This window comes from Trachurus trachurus (assembly GCF_905171665.1).
Source record: "Trachurus trachurus genome assembly, chromosome: 8".
In the NCBI taxonomy this organism is placed as follows: Eukaryota; Metazoa; Chordata; class Actinopteri; order Carangiformes; family Carangidae; genus Trachurus; species Trachurus trachurus.
In genome coordinates this window covers 1,475,380-1,491,719 of record NC_139905.1, presented here as the reverse complement: position 1 = coordinate 1,491,719, position 16,340 = coordinate 1,475,380, and the positions used below count along the sequence as shown (strand labels likewise).

Sequence of the window (16,340 nt, the reverse complement as noted above, 5' to 3'; positions counted from 1 at the left end):
TCAGAGAGGAGCACGGCTCATGCTGCGTTCAAGACTCAACTCAGAACTCCAGTTTTTCCGACCTCCTACTAGTCGCACGGCGCCTTTAAGTCGGAGCTCCTCCCACTCGGAGAAACAAATCTCAGGATCAGTCGTCTGCACAACAATCTGCACCGTCACCGGTAAAACATCAATTAAAATGCATTTCAATACCAAAGTACATTAAAATGTTCTTTTATTTTAGCGTGTTTTTGTGCTTTTGTCATGTTTTAATGTCTCAGCTACATGAAGCACTTTGAATGTTGAAAGTTCGTCCTGGTCCGACATGTTGTGGTTTTTCTGGTCGTGTGCTTCGTCTCAGAGTTTTCAGAGTTACGAGGGGCCTTGAACGCAGCATGAATGTGACGTCACAGCGGGATTAAAATGTCAAGACTGCTCCTTTAACGTGTCCGGGCCTCTCTGAGCTACTAACAGACTCTTTATTTTGGCGGCGAGCTGCGAGCTGAGCAGTTCTGTCGATGTCACCGATCATCACCGTGTTTTTGTGACGATGATGGTGAAGAGGAGGGACCGGTGACGTCGCTGATGACATCATCGGGGGCGTGGCCTCAGGCGTCGATGCGGAAGGACAGCAGCTTCTCAGAGTGCATGTTGTTGAGCGTGCGCAGGTCGGGCAGCTTCAGCAGCAGCTTGGTGAAGCGCGGCGAGTCCAGCAGGTTCTGGTGGTTGTTGCCGGGGGCGACGGCCGACTTGGCGACCAGCGACCTCAGAGCGCGGATCAGGTTCTCCTGCAGGTTCTCCACCGACGCCACGTTCTCGATGCCGGAGCGGTCTGAGGAGGAGGAGACATGACTTTATTATCCTGTTAAAGGGATAGTTCAACATTTTGGCAAATTGCCCCATTGCCATAATCCCTATAGTCATAGCAGTAGGTTCGTTACCTTTAATTGTCGGTGCAAGCTGTTTTTAGAACGGCGGAGCAGAGCCGTGAGCTGCTCAGAGCTACGCTACGGAGGCTCATTATGGGATTTCTTGGTTTCCCTCATCATCAAACTCATCAAATACACAATCCAACAACTCCACAACGCTCTGGTGGACAAGTTGTGACCTGCACATTCACCACGCTATGAGATAATAACACAACGTTACCACACAGAGTTGTTTTAGAGGGAAATTCATGTAAAACCGCTGATGCACGTTGCCTTCAGGGACAGTTTTTCATCAACAGTCTCTGTATTTCCCTCTAAAACAACTCTGTGTGGTAACGTTGTGTTATTATCTCATAGCGTGGTGAATGTGCAGCTCACAACTTGTCCACCAGAGCGTTGTGGAGTTGTTGGATTGTGTATTTGATGAGTTTGATGAGGGAAACCAAGAAATCCCATAATGAGCCTCCGTAGTGTAGCTCAGAGCAAATCAAAATCAATCACCTCTATTCTATTTAGTCTTTTTGACGTTGACCTCCAGAAAGTGGTCACCACTGAATAAAACCCTCTATCAAAACCCTCCACAGATGCTCTTTCAGATTTTAAAAAGCTGTGTTATTCACATGTTTAAAGCCTCTACAAGGAACTTTTAAAGGGACAACGAGGAGTTTCTCCATCGGCAGAACGAAAAATTCTGCGACAATAAAAAAGTCTCACATTAATGTGGATGAATCTACGTTACCACTTGTTAATGGTCCATTTTAGATAAATCTATGGTTTTGTCTCTATGGTTATTTTGTTATTATTAGTGGTGGTGGAAATGCTGGGCGAGCCGACCAGCGTTTCTTTACTTTCGGTTTCGTGGCGAGTCATGAGAATAACGCCGCCGTATGAATCTCCGTTTATGGTGGGAACTACGACGGTATGTGATCGTCTTCCAACCTCTGACTTTAATTCTTGATGAATGAAAACATGAGTCTGTCTTGCACCGGTCAAAGAATTTCACGGTGCGGAGGCTCATAAATGTAGTGTGAAAACACTTCGCTTTAACAAAACTCCTCGTTGTCCCTTTAACTAGATATCCAATAACACGCACTAGAGCTCATGGGAAATGCAGTCAAGTTCAACAAAGAGGAGGCAAAAAAGCTACCGCTTTGCTCCTTGTAGGGGCTTCAATAAAAATGCTGCCTGACAGTCGTTAGCGATGAGATAGTTAGTGGTGATTGATTGATTGACAGGTGTAAGGGGGCGGGGCCTCACCTGCAGACACCAGCACCACGGCGGTGAACAGGCTCAGCTCCTCGGCGCTCAGCTCCAGCGCCGCCAGCTTCAGGCTGAAGTCGAACATGGTGCCCAGCAGGTAGCTCATGCCCATGGCGCGCAGCTGCTCCAGGCTGTAGGTGGCGCCGGAGAGGAAGGTCACCGTCTGCTCCCGCACGTTGAACAGCGACGAGAAGCGAACCATCAGCACCTGTCGGAGGGGGGAGGGGTCAGGTGAGATTTGATTTAATTATCATCAAACTAAAAACTGTTTCCAAATAAATAATGTAAAACACACAAACACATGTATATATAGATAATATATAATCAGTGTTGGGCACGTTACTTTTAAAAAGTAATAGGCTTCATGCAGAGTTCCACTACTTCCTGAACTTAAACAAGCTCCTTTATTACCTGTCTAACGTTATTGGACAAACTGATTAATCCAGGTGTGTGTCCAATAATGTTAGACAGGAAATAAAGGAGCTTGTTGAAGTTCAGGAAGTAGTGGAGCTGTGCATGAAGCCTATTAGTTATAGTTACTAGTTACTTTCCCCCAACTGAGTTAATAACAGAATAACTACATTATAAAAGTAACTAATCACCAGGAAAAGTAACTATTGCGTCACCCCCCCTCTATCCTCCTTTATTTTTAATTTATCAGGAACTATGGATGTTGGAGTGGTGGGATGTCTAAATGGTGGGATGTCTAAATTGTGGGATGTTGGAGTGGTGGGATGTCGGAATATCGGTATGTCTAAATGGTGGGATGTCTAAATTGTGGGATGTCGGAGTGGTGGGATGTCGGAATATCGGTATGTCTAAATGGTGGGATGTCTAAATGGTGGGATGTCTAAGTGGTGGGATGCCTAAATGGTGGGATGCCTAAATGGTGGGATGTCTAAATGGTGGGATGTCTAAATGGTGGGATGTCGGAGTGGTGAGATGTCTAAATGGTGGGATGTCGGAGTGGTGAGATGTCTAAATGGTGGGATGTCGGAGTGGTGGGATGTCTAAATGGTGGGATGTCGGAGTGGTGGGATGTCGGAGTGGTGGGATGTCTAAATGGTGGGATGTCGGAGTTTTGGGATGTCTAAATGGTGGGATGTCGGAGTGGTGGGATGTCGGAGTGGTGGGATGTCTAAATGTTGGGATGTCGGAGTGGTGGGATGTCTAAATGTTGGGATGTCGGAATGGTGGGATGTTGGAATGGTGGAATGTCTAAATGTTGGGATGTCGGAATGGTGGGATGTCTAAGTGGTGGGATGTCTAAATGGTGGGATGTCAGAGTGGTAGGATGTTGGAGTGGTGGGATGTCGGAGTGGTGGGATGTCTAAATGGTGGGATGTCGGAGTGGTGGGATGTCGGAATGGTGGGATGTCTAAATGGTGGGATGTCAGAGTGGTGGGATGTCTAAATGGTGGGATGTCTAAATGGTGGGATGTCGGAGTGGTGGGATGTCGGAATGACAGCATGTAACCCTTCTTGAGTCAAGTAACGGAGCATCTTATTGTCAGTAACAGTAAGTGTAGAGGGGGGAAATAGTAACTTTTTGGATTCCAGTTACTGAAAAAAGTATCACGCTGTGTATCATGAACAATAACATGAGCTCTGACGTCATGACGACAGGTGTCTCACCTCGAAGGTTCCCGCCTTCAGCAGCGCCACCTGGTCGTTCTGCGACAGAGCTCCGAACCCTGGGATGTGTTTGGCGAACTCCACCACCTCCCTGACGGCGGGCGTGAAGGACAGCGAGAAGTCCTCCCAGATCTGCTGGGGCGACTTCGAGGGGTCGGAGCGAGGCTGCATGTTCATTGGACAGGCCTGCGGAGAGGAACGGCCAATCAGGTGAGAGACTGCGTAAGCCACTACTGATCGTCCAATCAGAGGCCAGGGTGAGTGGACCAAACCTAGAGCACTGGAATAAGAGAGTAAGGACACCACCATTGACTCCCGTGGTAAGCCTCATGCGCCTCTAGTGGCAGGATATGGGTGTTGCAAAACCCATTTACTCCAATGTATGTGTGTTGCCCACTTGCTGGTAAATTGATGAAAACAGCCGTGTTTTTGTTTTTAGGTGTCTTGGTCATATCAAATTATACTTATAATTTGTTGATTGAAACATTAATGTAGACAACTGTTATTTTTTTAACTCTCCTATGTGTTAATGTTTATCTGTAAAGGATCCTCAATGATGCTATTAACGTGGGTGATCTATAAATGTCCTTAAATTATTGAAAACACCACACTTGCTCATTCACCAACAATGCAGAGATGTCAGTTCTTGGGCGCTTTTGCAATACCCATATTCCTCCACCAGGAGGCGCTGCCATTGGACCAATGCTGTCCTTACTCTCTTCTCCACTGGTCTAAGGTGAGTGGACCAAACCTACCAGCAGAATCTCCTTGTGGTTCTTCATTGGACAGTTCTGTGAGCTCCGCCGCCCATTGCTGCCGTTGTCGGCGGGCGGAGCGGCGTAGCGCCCTGTGCCCAGGTTGTTGTTGTTATGGCGATAGATGGTGTTGAGGCCGTTGCTGTGGTAACCATTGGGGCAGCGGTTAGGGCCCCAGGGCTCCGCCTCCCCGTGGTGGTGGTGGTGGGCGTGGTTATTCTGCTGCTGCTGCTGCTGCTGTTGCTGCCGTGGCGGCGGCGGAGCGTGGGGATTGGTCAGTTTGTCGTGGGCGTACAGGAAGGTCTCACGGTGAGCGAGGGCGATGGCGCTGATGGTGGAGTCGACCCCCGGGCTGGGAGGGGGGGAGGGGCGGTGTTGAGGAGGAGCAGGAGGAGGAGGAGCGGGCGAGGAAGAGGGGGCGGAGTCAGGAGGCGAGGGGGAGGGGGAGGGGGGCAGGGCCGAGGGCGGCGGCTGGAGGGGGGCGAGGGTCACGCCGGGGCAGGGGGAGGAGGAGGAGGATGGGGGGGAGGGGGAGGGGGGAGAGGAGGAGAGGCTGGCGAGCTGGAAGTCGTTGTTGAGCTGGTTGTTGATGCTCAGGTTCATGGCGCTCTGCATCTCCGCCAACATCCTCTGTTTCTCACGCTTCGGTATCCGCCCGAAACGCACCGCTGTGGGGGGGAGGGGCAGGATGACATCACTACACACTCATCAACCAATCATATGGCAGTTAAAGGGATACGCCAACATTTTTACTCCCGAGTCCATGACCAGCAGATAGACACCATCCTTTCCACTGTGTGTGCAGTAACCATGTCGTGGTCATGATAGAGCCGTATCGCTGTAATTAGCTTAGCTCAAACACTGGAAGTGTATAGGTAGTGTTAGCCTGCCTCCTACCTAAAGTCACTAATTAGCTTAGCTCAAACACTGGAAGTGTATGGGTAGTGTTAGCCTGCCTCCTACCTAAAGTCGCTAATTAGCTTAGCTCAAACACTGGAAGTGTATGGGTAGTGTTAGCCTGCCTCCACCTAAAGTCACTAATTAGCTTAGCTCAAACACTGGAAGTGTATAGGTAGTGTTAGCCTGCCTCCTACCTAAAGTCACTAATTAGCTTAGCTCAAACACTGGAAGTGTATAGGTAGTGTTAGCCTGCCTCCTACCTAAAGTCACTAATTAGCTTAGCTCAAACACTGGAAGTGTATGGGTAGTGTTAGCCTGCCTCCTACCTAAAGTCGCTAATTAGCTTAGCTCAAACACTGGAAGTGTATGGGTAGTGTTAGCCTGCCTCCTACCTAAAGTCGCTAATTAGCTTAGCTCAAACACTGGAAGTGTATAGGTAGTGTTAGCCTGCCTCCTACCTAAAGTCGCTAATTAGCTTAGCTCAAACACTGGAAGTGTATGGGTAGTGTTAGCCTGCCTCCTACCTAAAGTCGCTAATTAGCTTAGCTCAAACACTGGAAGTGTATGGGTAGTGTTAGCCTGCCTCCACCTAAAGTCATCAGAGAAACTCTTCAGCAACCCTAAACGGGCCGATCTTCGTCTCAGAGCTGACAAAACTCTCCGGTAAGGCATCTTGAGCGGTCAAATGCCGCTAACGGGACGAGATCGGTCAAAACGGAGGGTTCAAGCAAAGACGCTTTATTTTGGTTCAAGCTAGCTACATCGAGGGTAGGTTAGCTTCCTATTTCAAAGTAAAAGCACAAATTCTATCGTCATGGTTTTCTGTATGTAAAGGGCAACGGGTGTTTTATTTTGTGAAAGTAACAGGAAGTGCGTTGGTCACAACGGCTAGCTTGAGTAGCGCCGAAATCGTCTCAACAAAATTGTAAACAGCTGGTATTTAGACAAATTAACGACACACTGCTGATCTAAACGGCTACTTTCTCACCTAAACATGTTTGAAATGTGGATAAAGTGAAATATTTACAGAGTTTAGAGCTAAAATGAAATCAGCTTCTGACTGCTGATTTCAGCTCGGGTAGGAGGCAGGCTAACACTACCCATACACTTCCAGTGTTTGAGCTAAGCTAATTAGCAACTTTAGGTAGAGGCAGGCTAACACTACCCATACACTTCCAGTGCTTGAGCTAAGCTAATTAGCGACTTTAGGTAGAGGCAGGCTAACACTACCCATACACTTCCAGTGTTTGAGCTAAGCTAATTAGCAACTTTAGGTAGGAGGCAGGCTAACTCTACCTATACACTTCCAGCGTTTGAGCTAAGCTAATTACGGCGATACGGCTCTATCTCCCTTGTTACTGCACGCACAGTGGAAAGGATGGTGTCTATCTGCTGGTCATGGACTCGGGAGTGAGGCAAGACACGAAAAAAAAGAGATGTTGGAGTATCCCTTTAAAGGTGTACAGGTGTTCAGGTGTGCTACTGACCGTCTCGGCTCATGCCCACTGACAGACACTTCTTGAAGCGACACTGCTGGCAGCGGTTCCTGTTGATCCTCATGATGATGCAGCTCTCGTTCTTCACACACTTCTTGTACTGGATGTTCTGCTGGATGCTGCGGCGGAAGAAGCCCTGCACGTCACACACACACACAGACACACACAGGTGAGCCAGGTGTTCACACTCTGTTCTGAACAGCTGATCTGATTGGAGGAGAGCGACACAGTGCGTAACTCCTTCTGTCGATCCCAAGATAAATTTTTGCGTAATCACAAAAACCCTTAGTTGTTGTTGTTGCACTTCACATTGCTGGTGCAGTTTATTTAAAACCAAAAATAACGTAGCAGATGGCCTGTTTACATCAAATGCATTGTCTGTTGGTTTATTTAGTTTTAGTTGCTGTTGTTTTTGTTAGTTTATATTTAGTTTTGGCCCAGTTGACTTCTAGCACCGCCCTCTAGTTCTGTATCACATTGAGTAGTAGGTGTGAATCAACCTTTGAGCTGGATTTGGTTCCATTTCAGATTAAAAACCATAGATGGGTAAAACCATGCCGGGCTAGGATGATGATTTCTAATGATGAAAGATCATTAAAATGAAATAAATTAATACTAGGTGTGTAAATAATCAATAATCAGTAATATTGGCATTAATAGACCCCCCCCCCCTTTCTAAAGAGCTGCTGTTCCCAACACTAATGAGAGACTGAGGTGTTGATCAACTTCGCAAAACTTGAAAATATTTCCTGATGAAACGATGTCATCGATGTTTTGTTGCTTAGTAACAGTTCAGTTGGTGTGTGTGTGTGTGTGTGTGTGTGTGTGTGTGTGTGTGTGTGTGTGTGTGTGTGTGTGTGTGTGTGTGTGTGTGTGTGTGTGTGTGTGTGTTACCTTGCAGCCTTCACAGGCGTGAACTCCGTAGTGGAAACCTGAGGCCACGTCTCCACAGACTTTACACAGCAGCACCATCCCATTCAGCTCTGTAACACAGGGTCAAAGGTCAGCGGTCAAAGGTCAAAGGTCAGCGGTCGGCCTGTGAATGGATTCTAGCTTCATCATCATCATCATCATCATCAGACTGGGCTCTTACTGGTCAGACTGGCCACAGACTTGCTGGGCGACGGCCTCAGTGACGCTCCGTCGTACCGGCCTCGAGGTGGCGACCCCCCCGCCGAGGAGGAGGAGGAGGAGGAGGAGGAGGAGGAGGAGGAGGAGGAGCAGCCGTCCTCTCCTGAGGAGCCGGAGCTGCAGCTGAGGAAGGAGGAGGAGGAGGAGGAGGAGGAGGAGGAGGAGGAGGAGGAGGTGAAGCCCGGCTGGGAGTTGGAGTTCTCACTGTACATGGAGACGGGGCTGGTCCGGGTGGGAGAACCTCCACAGGAAGAACCCACGTAGGAGATGACACCTCCTGCAGGAGAGAGGAGGCGCAGCCGGTGAGACCACGACCTGACACAACCGGTCCTGGTCCTGGTCCTGGTCTGACACAGCTTTTTGTATAATTTAAAGGGACAACCAGGAGTTTGTATTTGGTTATAAAAAGTCTCATATTAACGTGGATGAATCTCCGTTACCACTTGTTAATGGTCCATTCTAGATAAATCTATGGTTTTGTCTCTATGGTTATTTTGTTATTATTAGTGGTGGTGGAAATGCTGGGCGAGCCGACCAGCGTTTCTTTACTTTCGGTTTCGTGGCGAGTCATGAGAATAACGCCGCCGAATCTCCGTTTATGGTGGGAACTACGACGGTATGTGATCGTCTTCCAACCTCTGACTTTAATTCTTGATGAATGAAAACATGAGTCTGTCTTGCACCGGTCAAAGAATTTCACGGTGCGGAGGCTCATAAATGTAGTGGGAAAACACTTCACTTTTCCAAAACTCCTGGTTGTCCCTTTAAGGTATAATGCAAGGCAAGGCAAGGCAATTTTATTAGTATAGCCCGTTGTTACCACCAGTTTGTCTCAAAGGGCTTTACATGGCATCGTAGCAACATCCTCTGTCCTTAGACCCTCACATCCACTGAGGAGAAACTCCATGGAAAACCCTTTTAACAGGGAAAACCAGGAGAAACCTCAGGGTGAGCAACAGAGGAGGGATCATCACCCAGGACAGAGATGTTGTTACAGACAAGAAAACAGTTTACAGTTTGTCATAGAATGTGCGAAGGAATTCCCCCCATCTAGCGGTGCGGTTGCATATCTGAACGTATTCTTGATGTTGCATTCAGGTGAAATGGGGCAGACGTCAGACAGACAACAGACGCTGCATGTAACAGGATAAACAAGTGGCCTGACAACATGTTGTCATGGTGATGTGGTATTGTGACAACATGTTGTCATGGTGATGTGGTATTGTTTTAGTAAAATGACATCCGGTTGGTTTGCTGAGTCGACGGCCGTCTGCCTGACTGCACCTGAATGCAACACCGGTGCCTCCGTCCTTCCTCACACTACACAGTGGTGACAGTTTTAACAGGCCGTTTCCGTGGTTACCTACGGTCACGATGCAACATGGCCGCCTCGGTTCGGTGCGTCGCCCACTTATGTATTTGTAACAACTTGTAACAACTCATTCTAAGGAACCAGAAAGCTTTCATTTGTAGCAGCTGTGATTCACCTTCAGTCAAATACGGATTTATGAAAGACAGGTTTGATTTTTGATCATAAAAAGACAAATAAGACACACAACACTGGGACTTTAAAGCAGATATCAGCTTCACGGCCGTTTCGGCTAATGCTGCGTTCAAGGCAGGCTTTTGAAACCGTAAGTTACAGCTTCAAGTCACAACTACGACTTGGTAGCGTTCCAGGTAACCCGTAGCTCGTGTTTTTACCATCCTGTTGTCTGTGAAAGTTCCCTATAACGGCCACTCGTAACTTCCGACCCGTGAACTCGTACCAGATCGAACTGGTATGACTTCACAGGAAGGAAAAACACAAAGTACGAGTTTCTTTGAACGCACCATGAGTTAGCAGCCCCCGCCCTTGTCAGGCATCAATTGGTCCTCGTGCTACGTCACCACATTCACGCGCATCCCTTGGCTGCACACACAGCCCTTCATGCCGTTCTCTCTCCTCATTGGATAACACTTGTATCCCACAAGGAAAATTTTCTCCTCGGGTTACAGCAGAGCAGAGTGACGGAGAGACTCGTGTTTAGGCTGAAATACTTCATGTAAGTGATTGCTGACGGAAAATAGGACTATTTAGGACTTATATTAACAAAAACATTCCACTGATATCTGCTTTAAGTCATTGGTTTAGATCTGGGGAGTCAAATATATTTGACCAAGTAAATAAAGTTACATCTTCATTAATGTAACTGTTGTTTTTTTTTTACTGATTAATGTTCAGTGTCTTTATTTAAACTAACGTCATGTAAACACGCCTGACAGTGACGTTCCACAGCAGCTGGTCTGGGATTAGCCTCACGCTGCAGGACATGGGGGGGGGTGTTTCCCTGTAGTCGTGGTAACAGGAGGAGGAGGGGGCGGGGGCTGTAGTAGAAGTGACTTTCTAGGAATTCTAGGAACAGAGGAGAGGGAGGGGCCTCCTCCTCCCTCTCCTCTGTTCCTCTCCTCCTCCCCCCTCCTCTCCTCTTCTCCTCCCCCCTCCTTCACTCAAATGAATGAACATCATTGCTGCTTTTATTTATTTCACATTTCAACGACACATGTTCCTGTTTAGTCTTAAACATCTTCTTCTTCATCATGATACGTAGCCGATGCAAATAGGCTATGTAAATGTCCATATATAAACATATATATACTGTAGCCTATATATGGTGAAGTCAGGTTATATGGGACATACTGTATATAACCAGCCAATCACCAGTTTAGAGTAAAACCTCTTGACAGCAGCAGCAGCAGCAGCAGCAGCAGCAGCAGCAGATCAACACGTGTTGGATTCAACCTGCAGCTGCAGCTCCTCCTCCTGCAGACTGGAGGCTCGTGTGTCGGCTGAGGCCACGTGACCGCCACACGAGACCACACACACACACACACACACACACACACACACACACACACCCACCCACCTACCACAGATCTTATCAGTGACTGTGGGTGTTTGCATCCGTGTCTCATGTTCAGAGACACGGATGCAGCAGCAGCAGCAGCAGCAGGAGGAAGAGGAGGAGGAGGAGGAGGAGGAGGAAGAGGAAGAGGAGGAGGAGGAGGAGGAGGAGGAAGAGGAGGAGGAAGAGGAGGAGGAAGGCAGTTTTGTCTCAAAGGGCTTTAGCTACATCCCATCATAACAACATCCTCTGCCCTCTGACCGTCACATCCACTGAGGAGAAACCCTCTATAGCTTTAAGACCAGACAGGCACCGGCTCTTATTCATTTATAAAGCTTTAATTAGAACAATGACATCACATATTATATTATTTCGTTCAGTAACTGGTTGACACTCAAAACTCCACGGACAAACACCTCATCTAGAACAGCTTCTAGCTTCTCTGCAGCAGCATCCACCTGGAATCATTCATCATTTAACCAACACTGACACTACAGACACTTGTTTCTCTGGGTCGGTTTACAACTATGACAACAAACTCCTCTGTGTATGAATGTAAATGTTTTAATTGATGGAACTGTCTTCTGTCTTCTTTCCAATTGTGATGATGTGTGTTAAATACTGTGACTTGATCATTGAAAATGAGAGCTGTATGTATGTGTAGCTGTGGAGCGCTTTGATTGTTTTATGCTTTGTTGTCTTGGAGAGGCCGAAGACAAATTTCCACTACAGTGGACAATAAAGTCTTTCTAATCTAATCTAATCTAATCTTGCTCTCAATGATCCTCGAGATTAAATAAAGGTTGGAGAGAAAAAAAAACTCCATGAAAAACCCTTTTAACAGGGAAAACCAGGAGAAACCTCAGGGTGAGCGACAGAGGAGGAAGAGGAGGAGGAGGAGGAGGAGCCAGCAGGAGGAAGGAGAGGAGGAGGGTTATGTAATGAGCTCAGAGCTCAGCAGCCAATCAGAGCGCTCGGAGCTCAGTGAAAACAAAGCGCACATGGCGCCGCTCTCCGCTCCATGTGAACCGGTACCACGCACATGGCCGCACACACACACACACACACACACTGGTCCACCTGATGCTCAGTCTCATCTTGACCCAGTTTCTCAGAACCTCGACCGGGATCACGGTGCCGGTCCCCGTGATGACGCACGTGCTGCAGGTGTCTCTCCGTTAAACAGAACCGGAACTCTCTCTCTTTGCTTTATTGTCATGAATGTCACAAAGACTACGTTGCCAAAGCATAAAGACACAATGAAGCAAAACAATAGGCTAAACTTAAAGGGATAGTTCAACATTTTTGTCAAATTGTGCCCATGGTTTCCCTCATCATCAAACTCATCAAATACACAATCCAACAACTCCACAACGCTCTGGTGGACAAGTTGTGAGCTGCACATTCACCACGCTATGAGATAATAACACAACGTTACCAGACAGAGTTGTTTTAGAGGTAAATACAGAGACTGATGATGAAAAACTGTCCCTGAAGGCAACGTGCATCAGTGGTTTTACATGAATTTCCCTCTACAACAACTCTGTGTGGTAACGTTGTGTTATTATCTCATAGCGTGGTGAATGTGCAGCTCACAACTTGTCCACCAGAGCGTTGTGGAGTTGTTGGATTGTGTATTTGATGAGTTTGATGATGAGGGAAACCAAGAAATCCCATAATGAGCCTCCGTAGCGTAGCTCTGAGCAGCTCACGGCTCTGCTCCACCGTTCTAAAAACAGCTTGCACCGACAATTAAAGGTAACGAACCTACTGCTGTGACTATAGAGATTATGGCAACGGGCACAATCTGACTAAATGTTGAACTATCCCTTTACGAGTTAGGCCTATAACTAATTCGCTCTGGTTGTGTTGTTGTTGTTGTTTACCTGTGCTGCTGCCGTTGTTGTTGTTGTTGTTGTTGTTGTAGTTGTTGTTGTTAGTGTCCATGGCGGTCGTCGTCATCCTGAGCTCCAGGTTAAAGATCCACCGACACCAGAGTCTACTATCTCTGTCTCTACTGACTGTCCGCCGCGCGCATCACAGCCGCGAGGACACCGCGTCTCTACTGTCTGTCTGCTGCACGAGGAGCTGTCAGCTGCTGCACGCGCTCCTCTATCTCTCTTCTCTCTCTATGTGTGTTTTCAAACAGAGCGCGATGCATGATGATGATGATGATGATGATGAGGTGAATGGGAGGAGGAGGAGGAGGAGGAGGAAGGAGGTGTGCCTGCACGCGGCAGAAAACGGGACCATGTGACCGCGGGGAGCGCCTCGTGCCCCAGTGACACACTTCCCGCCTCCTCTGTGGAGTAGATGCTGCTGCACGTGGAGCGGCCGCCGGTGTAGGCTGTGTGACGTCGCAGTGGCGGCTTTAAGAAATGTGGGGCCCAAGGCGAAGACAGGCGTTGATGGGGGGGGGGCCGGAAATGAGAAGACAACACACAAAACTACAGGTCAATTATACATTTTAAAGGTGTACAGAAAAGAAAATTGAATTTGAGCCCACTCTGGGTCATAAAATTAATGTGATAACTCATCTTTCAGACGTTGTAGGTCAAACTTTGTGCAAAATTCTATTTTTGAGTAAATCCGGGATGAAAGTGTGTATTTTTTTTCCCACATTGGATAATGCAGGCACACGGATTATACGTCAGCCTGTACACGATTCACCAGCCACTGATATTGGATCCGTCATCCGTCATTCAAACATCTGAGACACACACACACACACACGGAGCTCGGGCTCGCCCCAAGCTTTGAATATCCCGCCCGCTCGATAACGACCAATCAAATTCGTTTTTCTTACTCGGGTAAACTCATGTTGCAGCTCGTGACAACACGGCGCGACAAACAGGACAAACGGCCATTTCTGTAGCCTACACCTTTAAGAGAATACATATTATTATTATTTTTTACCAGCAGGTCCTCTGATAGGATGGATCACATAGGCTACTGTAATTTCCGGACTATAAGCCGCTTCTTTTTTCACACGCTTTGAACCCTGCGGCCTGTACAACGATGCAGCTAATTTATAGATGTTTACTGGCTAACGGCCTCCGGGGGGCGCTCTAGCAGGAAGCACAAGTGAGACAGACATGTGGGGAAAGATTAAGCACCGAAGAAGACACTAGTTTTGAGTTTTGGTGCAGTGTTTTATTTTCTAACCAGGCATGTCTGCTACATTTTTACCTTCATTAAAAAGCTCCGGAGTAATTGTGATGGTTAATGACTTGTGACTTGTTACGACTCGTGAGAACGGAGGCACTCTTCACCTGGCGTCTCACGGCTGAAAACCAACCTTGTAACATCAGTGTAGTTACCTGGTCACCGCCCCGTGTCCCAGCTTTCGTCTCTGCTGCACCGCAACACAAACATGCTCCATAACCCATAATCTTTTGTTCATTACGGTTAAGACTACACAAACACACACGCGTAACAACGTATGTTATGTAACGTTATCCACAGCTCCATTTATTGATTTTTCGCCGGCTTCGTTGTCAACAAATGCATGTGGCTAAGAGGAGCGTAACCAGAACAGCGGAAAAGCCAGCGGACTGTCACAGTTCCTACTGTCTTTCTTATCTCATGTTACAACATGAAAAACCTGTGCCTTATATTCAGGTGCGGACTAGATATGTACAAAATCTATTTTCTTTTAAAATTTAGCTGGTGCGGCTTATATTCAGGTGCGCTCTATAGTCCGGAATTTACGGTACATAGAATTGATTTCACTATATAAGTTGTAATTTCATGACTGTGGGATATGTGACAGAGATGATTTACCTTTACACAGCTCAAATTTCATTTCATTTATTTATTTATTGAGCAGGGACAGTGCACATCAATTAACATATCAGTTCTACCATCAATGTAAATGTGCCAGAGTTAGCCACAGTGGCTAATGTTCATCTGTTGTCCCTGCCTGGGGCAGGTTGATAAAAGTTAACATCATCAACAGTTAATACAATAAATTGCAGTACAATAGTCTGTGTAAATACAGTGCAAAAATATGTCCTATATAAAAACAGTGTGTGTGTATGTGCGTGGCCGTGTGCGTGCATGAGGCAGCGCCAAGGATGTCTGATTTGCTTTGAGCCATGCTTATCTTAAGTTTATGTTTAAAAATTAAGTAATTTGTGGTCTCTCTTAAATGAGCGGGTAAACTATTCCAATAGTGAGTAGCTCTGACTGAGAAGAGTTGGGCAGCAGCAAGTGAAGCCAGTAGAAGCTGTCCTCCATGTGGTGGTGCTGAAATGAGAAGACAACACACAAAACAACAGGTCAATTATACATTTTAACAGAATACACATCTATTCACCTGTAGCTACCTGTGTCTGTCTGCTCTACTGACGACGGCGCCATCTGGTGGTGAAATAAAAACACTGCAATCCAGGAAAAGCTCTGAGTGTCTCGTCAAATCCCTGGGGGGGATCAACCAATCAACCGATCAGTGTGAAGTTACTCACTTTTACAATACAAACTCCATTTAAGCTTCAGCAGTTTCATATAAACATAAACAGCTCAGACAGGACAAGCTACAAAGACTCACCTCAGACATAACAATACAGAAGAGTTTTTAACTATTTCAGCCGATGATGTCACCCGCCCGCACAATACACACCCATTATAATCTCAAACTTTCTCCAAAAATGATCATGGTCATTGATCAGTGATTGATCAAAAACTATAATACCTATCAACCTGTAGATTAAGACACCAATAGACGAGACCTGTGTCTACATCTTAAAGTTTAAATAGAGTCTCTAGGTGAAAGTATGCCGGAGCAGTAGACGTTTGAAAAACTACAATAATCTGTTTGTTTTTTGACCTCATCACATTCATTCTCTATGAGAAATTTTTTGCAGTTTTTGTTGACGTGATGCTACGTTCCAGGCTTTTGAACCCGTAAGTCACAACTTCAAGTCACTTACGACTTATGACTTACGACTCATTTTTTTCCATGAGTGGCCCTAACACTTTTCCATACATCGAGCTGCAGAGCCGCACAGTGTCCTCCATCAAGTTTCTTTTTATATCTATAGTATTTTCTATAGTATTACAAATCTTACAAGCTGAAATAATTTCAAAACAAATTACATTTTGAAACTGAGCAAAACATGTCAGCGTTTGAGTAAAATAACAGTAACGGATGTAACAGGAAAGCCATAAAATAAAGTAAAAAACAAAAAGCTAAATAAAATAAATAAATAAATACCTACCGGTAATACAAAATACTTTATTAATCCCGAAGGAAAATTTCATGAATTATATTTCTTTTATGTGTATGTATAATTATATACAGTAGCCTATATATATACAGTATATAATATATAGTTGATAGTGTATATAGCCTATATGTGTGTATATATA

The 16,340-nt window shown here is 46.3% G+C and overlaps 1 protein-coding gene across 1 annotated transcript; it reads right to left on the bottom strand.

Annotated features, from left to right (window-relative positions):
- Positions 1–473: 473 nt before the first annotated feature.
- Positions 474–13,080, bottom strand: nr1d1 (nuclear receptor subfamily 1, group d, member 1). The gene is made up of 8 exons (XM_083976503.1): positions 12,857–13,080; positions 8,048–8,362; positions 7,849–7,937; positions 6,946–7,090; positions 4,559–5,226; positions 3,804–3,989; positions 2,166–2,376; positions 474–811 (listed from the first exon to the last, which is right to left on the bottom strand). The coding sequence occupies exons 1-8, from the start codon at positions 12,930–12,932 to the stop codon at positions 588–590; spliced, it is 1,914 nt and encodes a 637-aa protein (XP_083832629.1). The 5' UTR covers positions 12,933–13,080; the 3' UTR covers positions 474–587.
- Between the last annotated feature and the right edge of the window lie 3,260 nt (positions 13,081–16,340).

Coding starts and splice junctions, on each gene's coding strand:
- nr1d1 (XM_083976503.1), bottom strand. CDS start 12,932: ATGACGACGACCGCCATGGACACTAACAACAACAACTACAACAACAAC. Junction 7,091..7,848: donor ACGCCTGTGAAGGCTGCAAG/GTAACACACACA, acceptor TGTGACGTGCAG/GGCTTCTTCCGCCGCAGCAT. Junction 2,377..3,803: donor TGAAGGCGGGAACCTTCGAG/GTGAGACACCTG, acceptor CCCCTCCGACAG/GTGCTGATGGTTCGCTTCTC.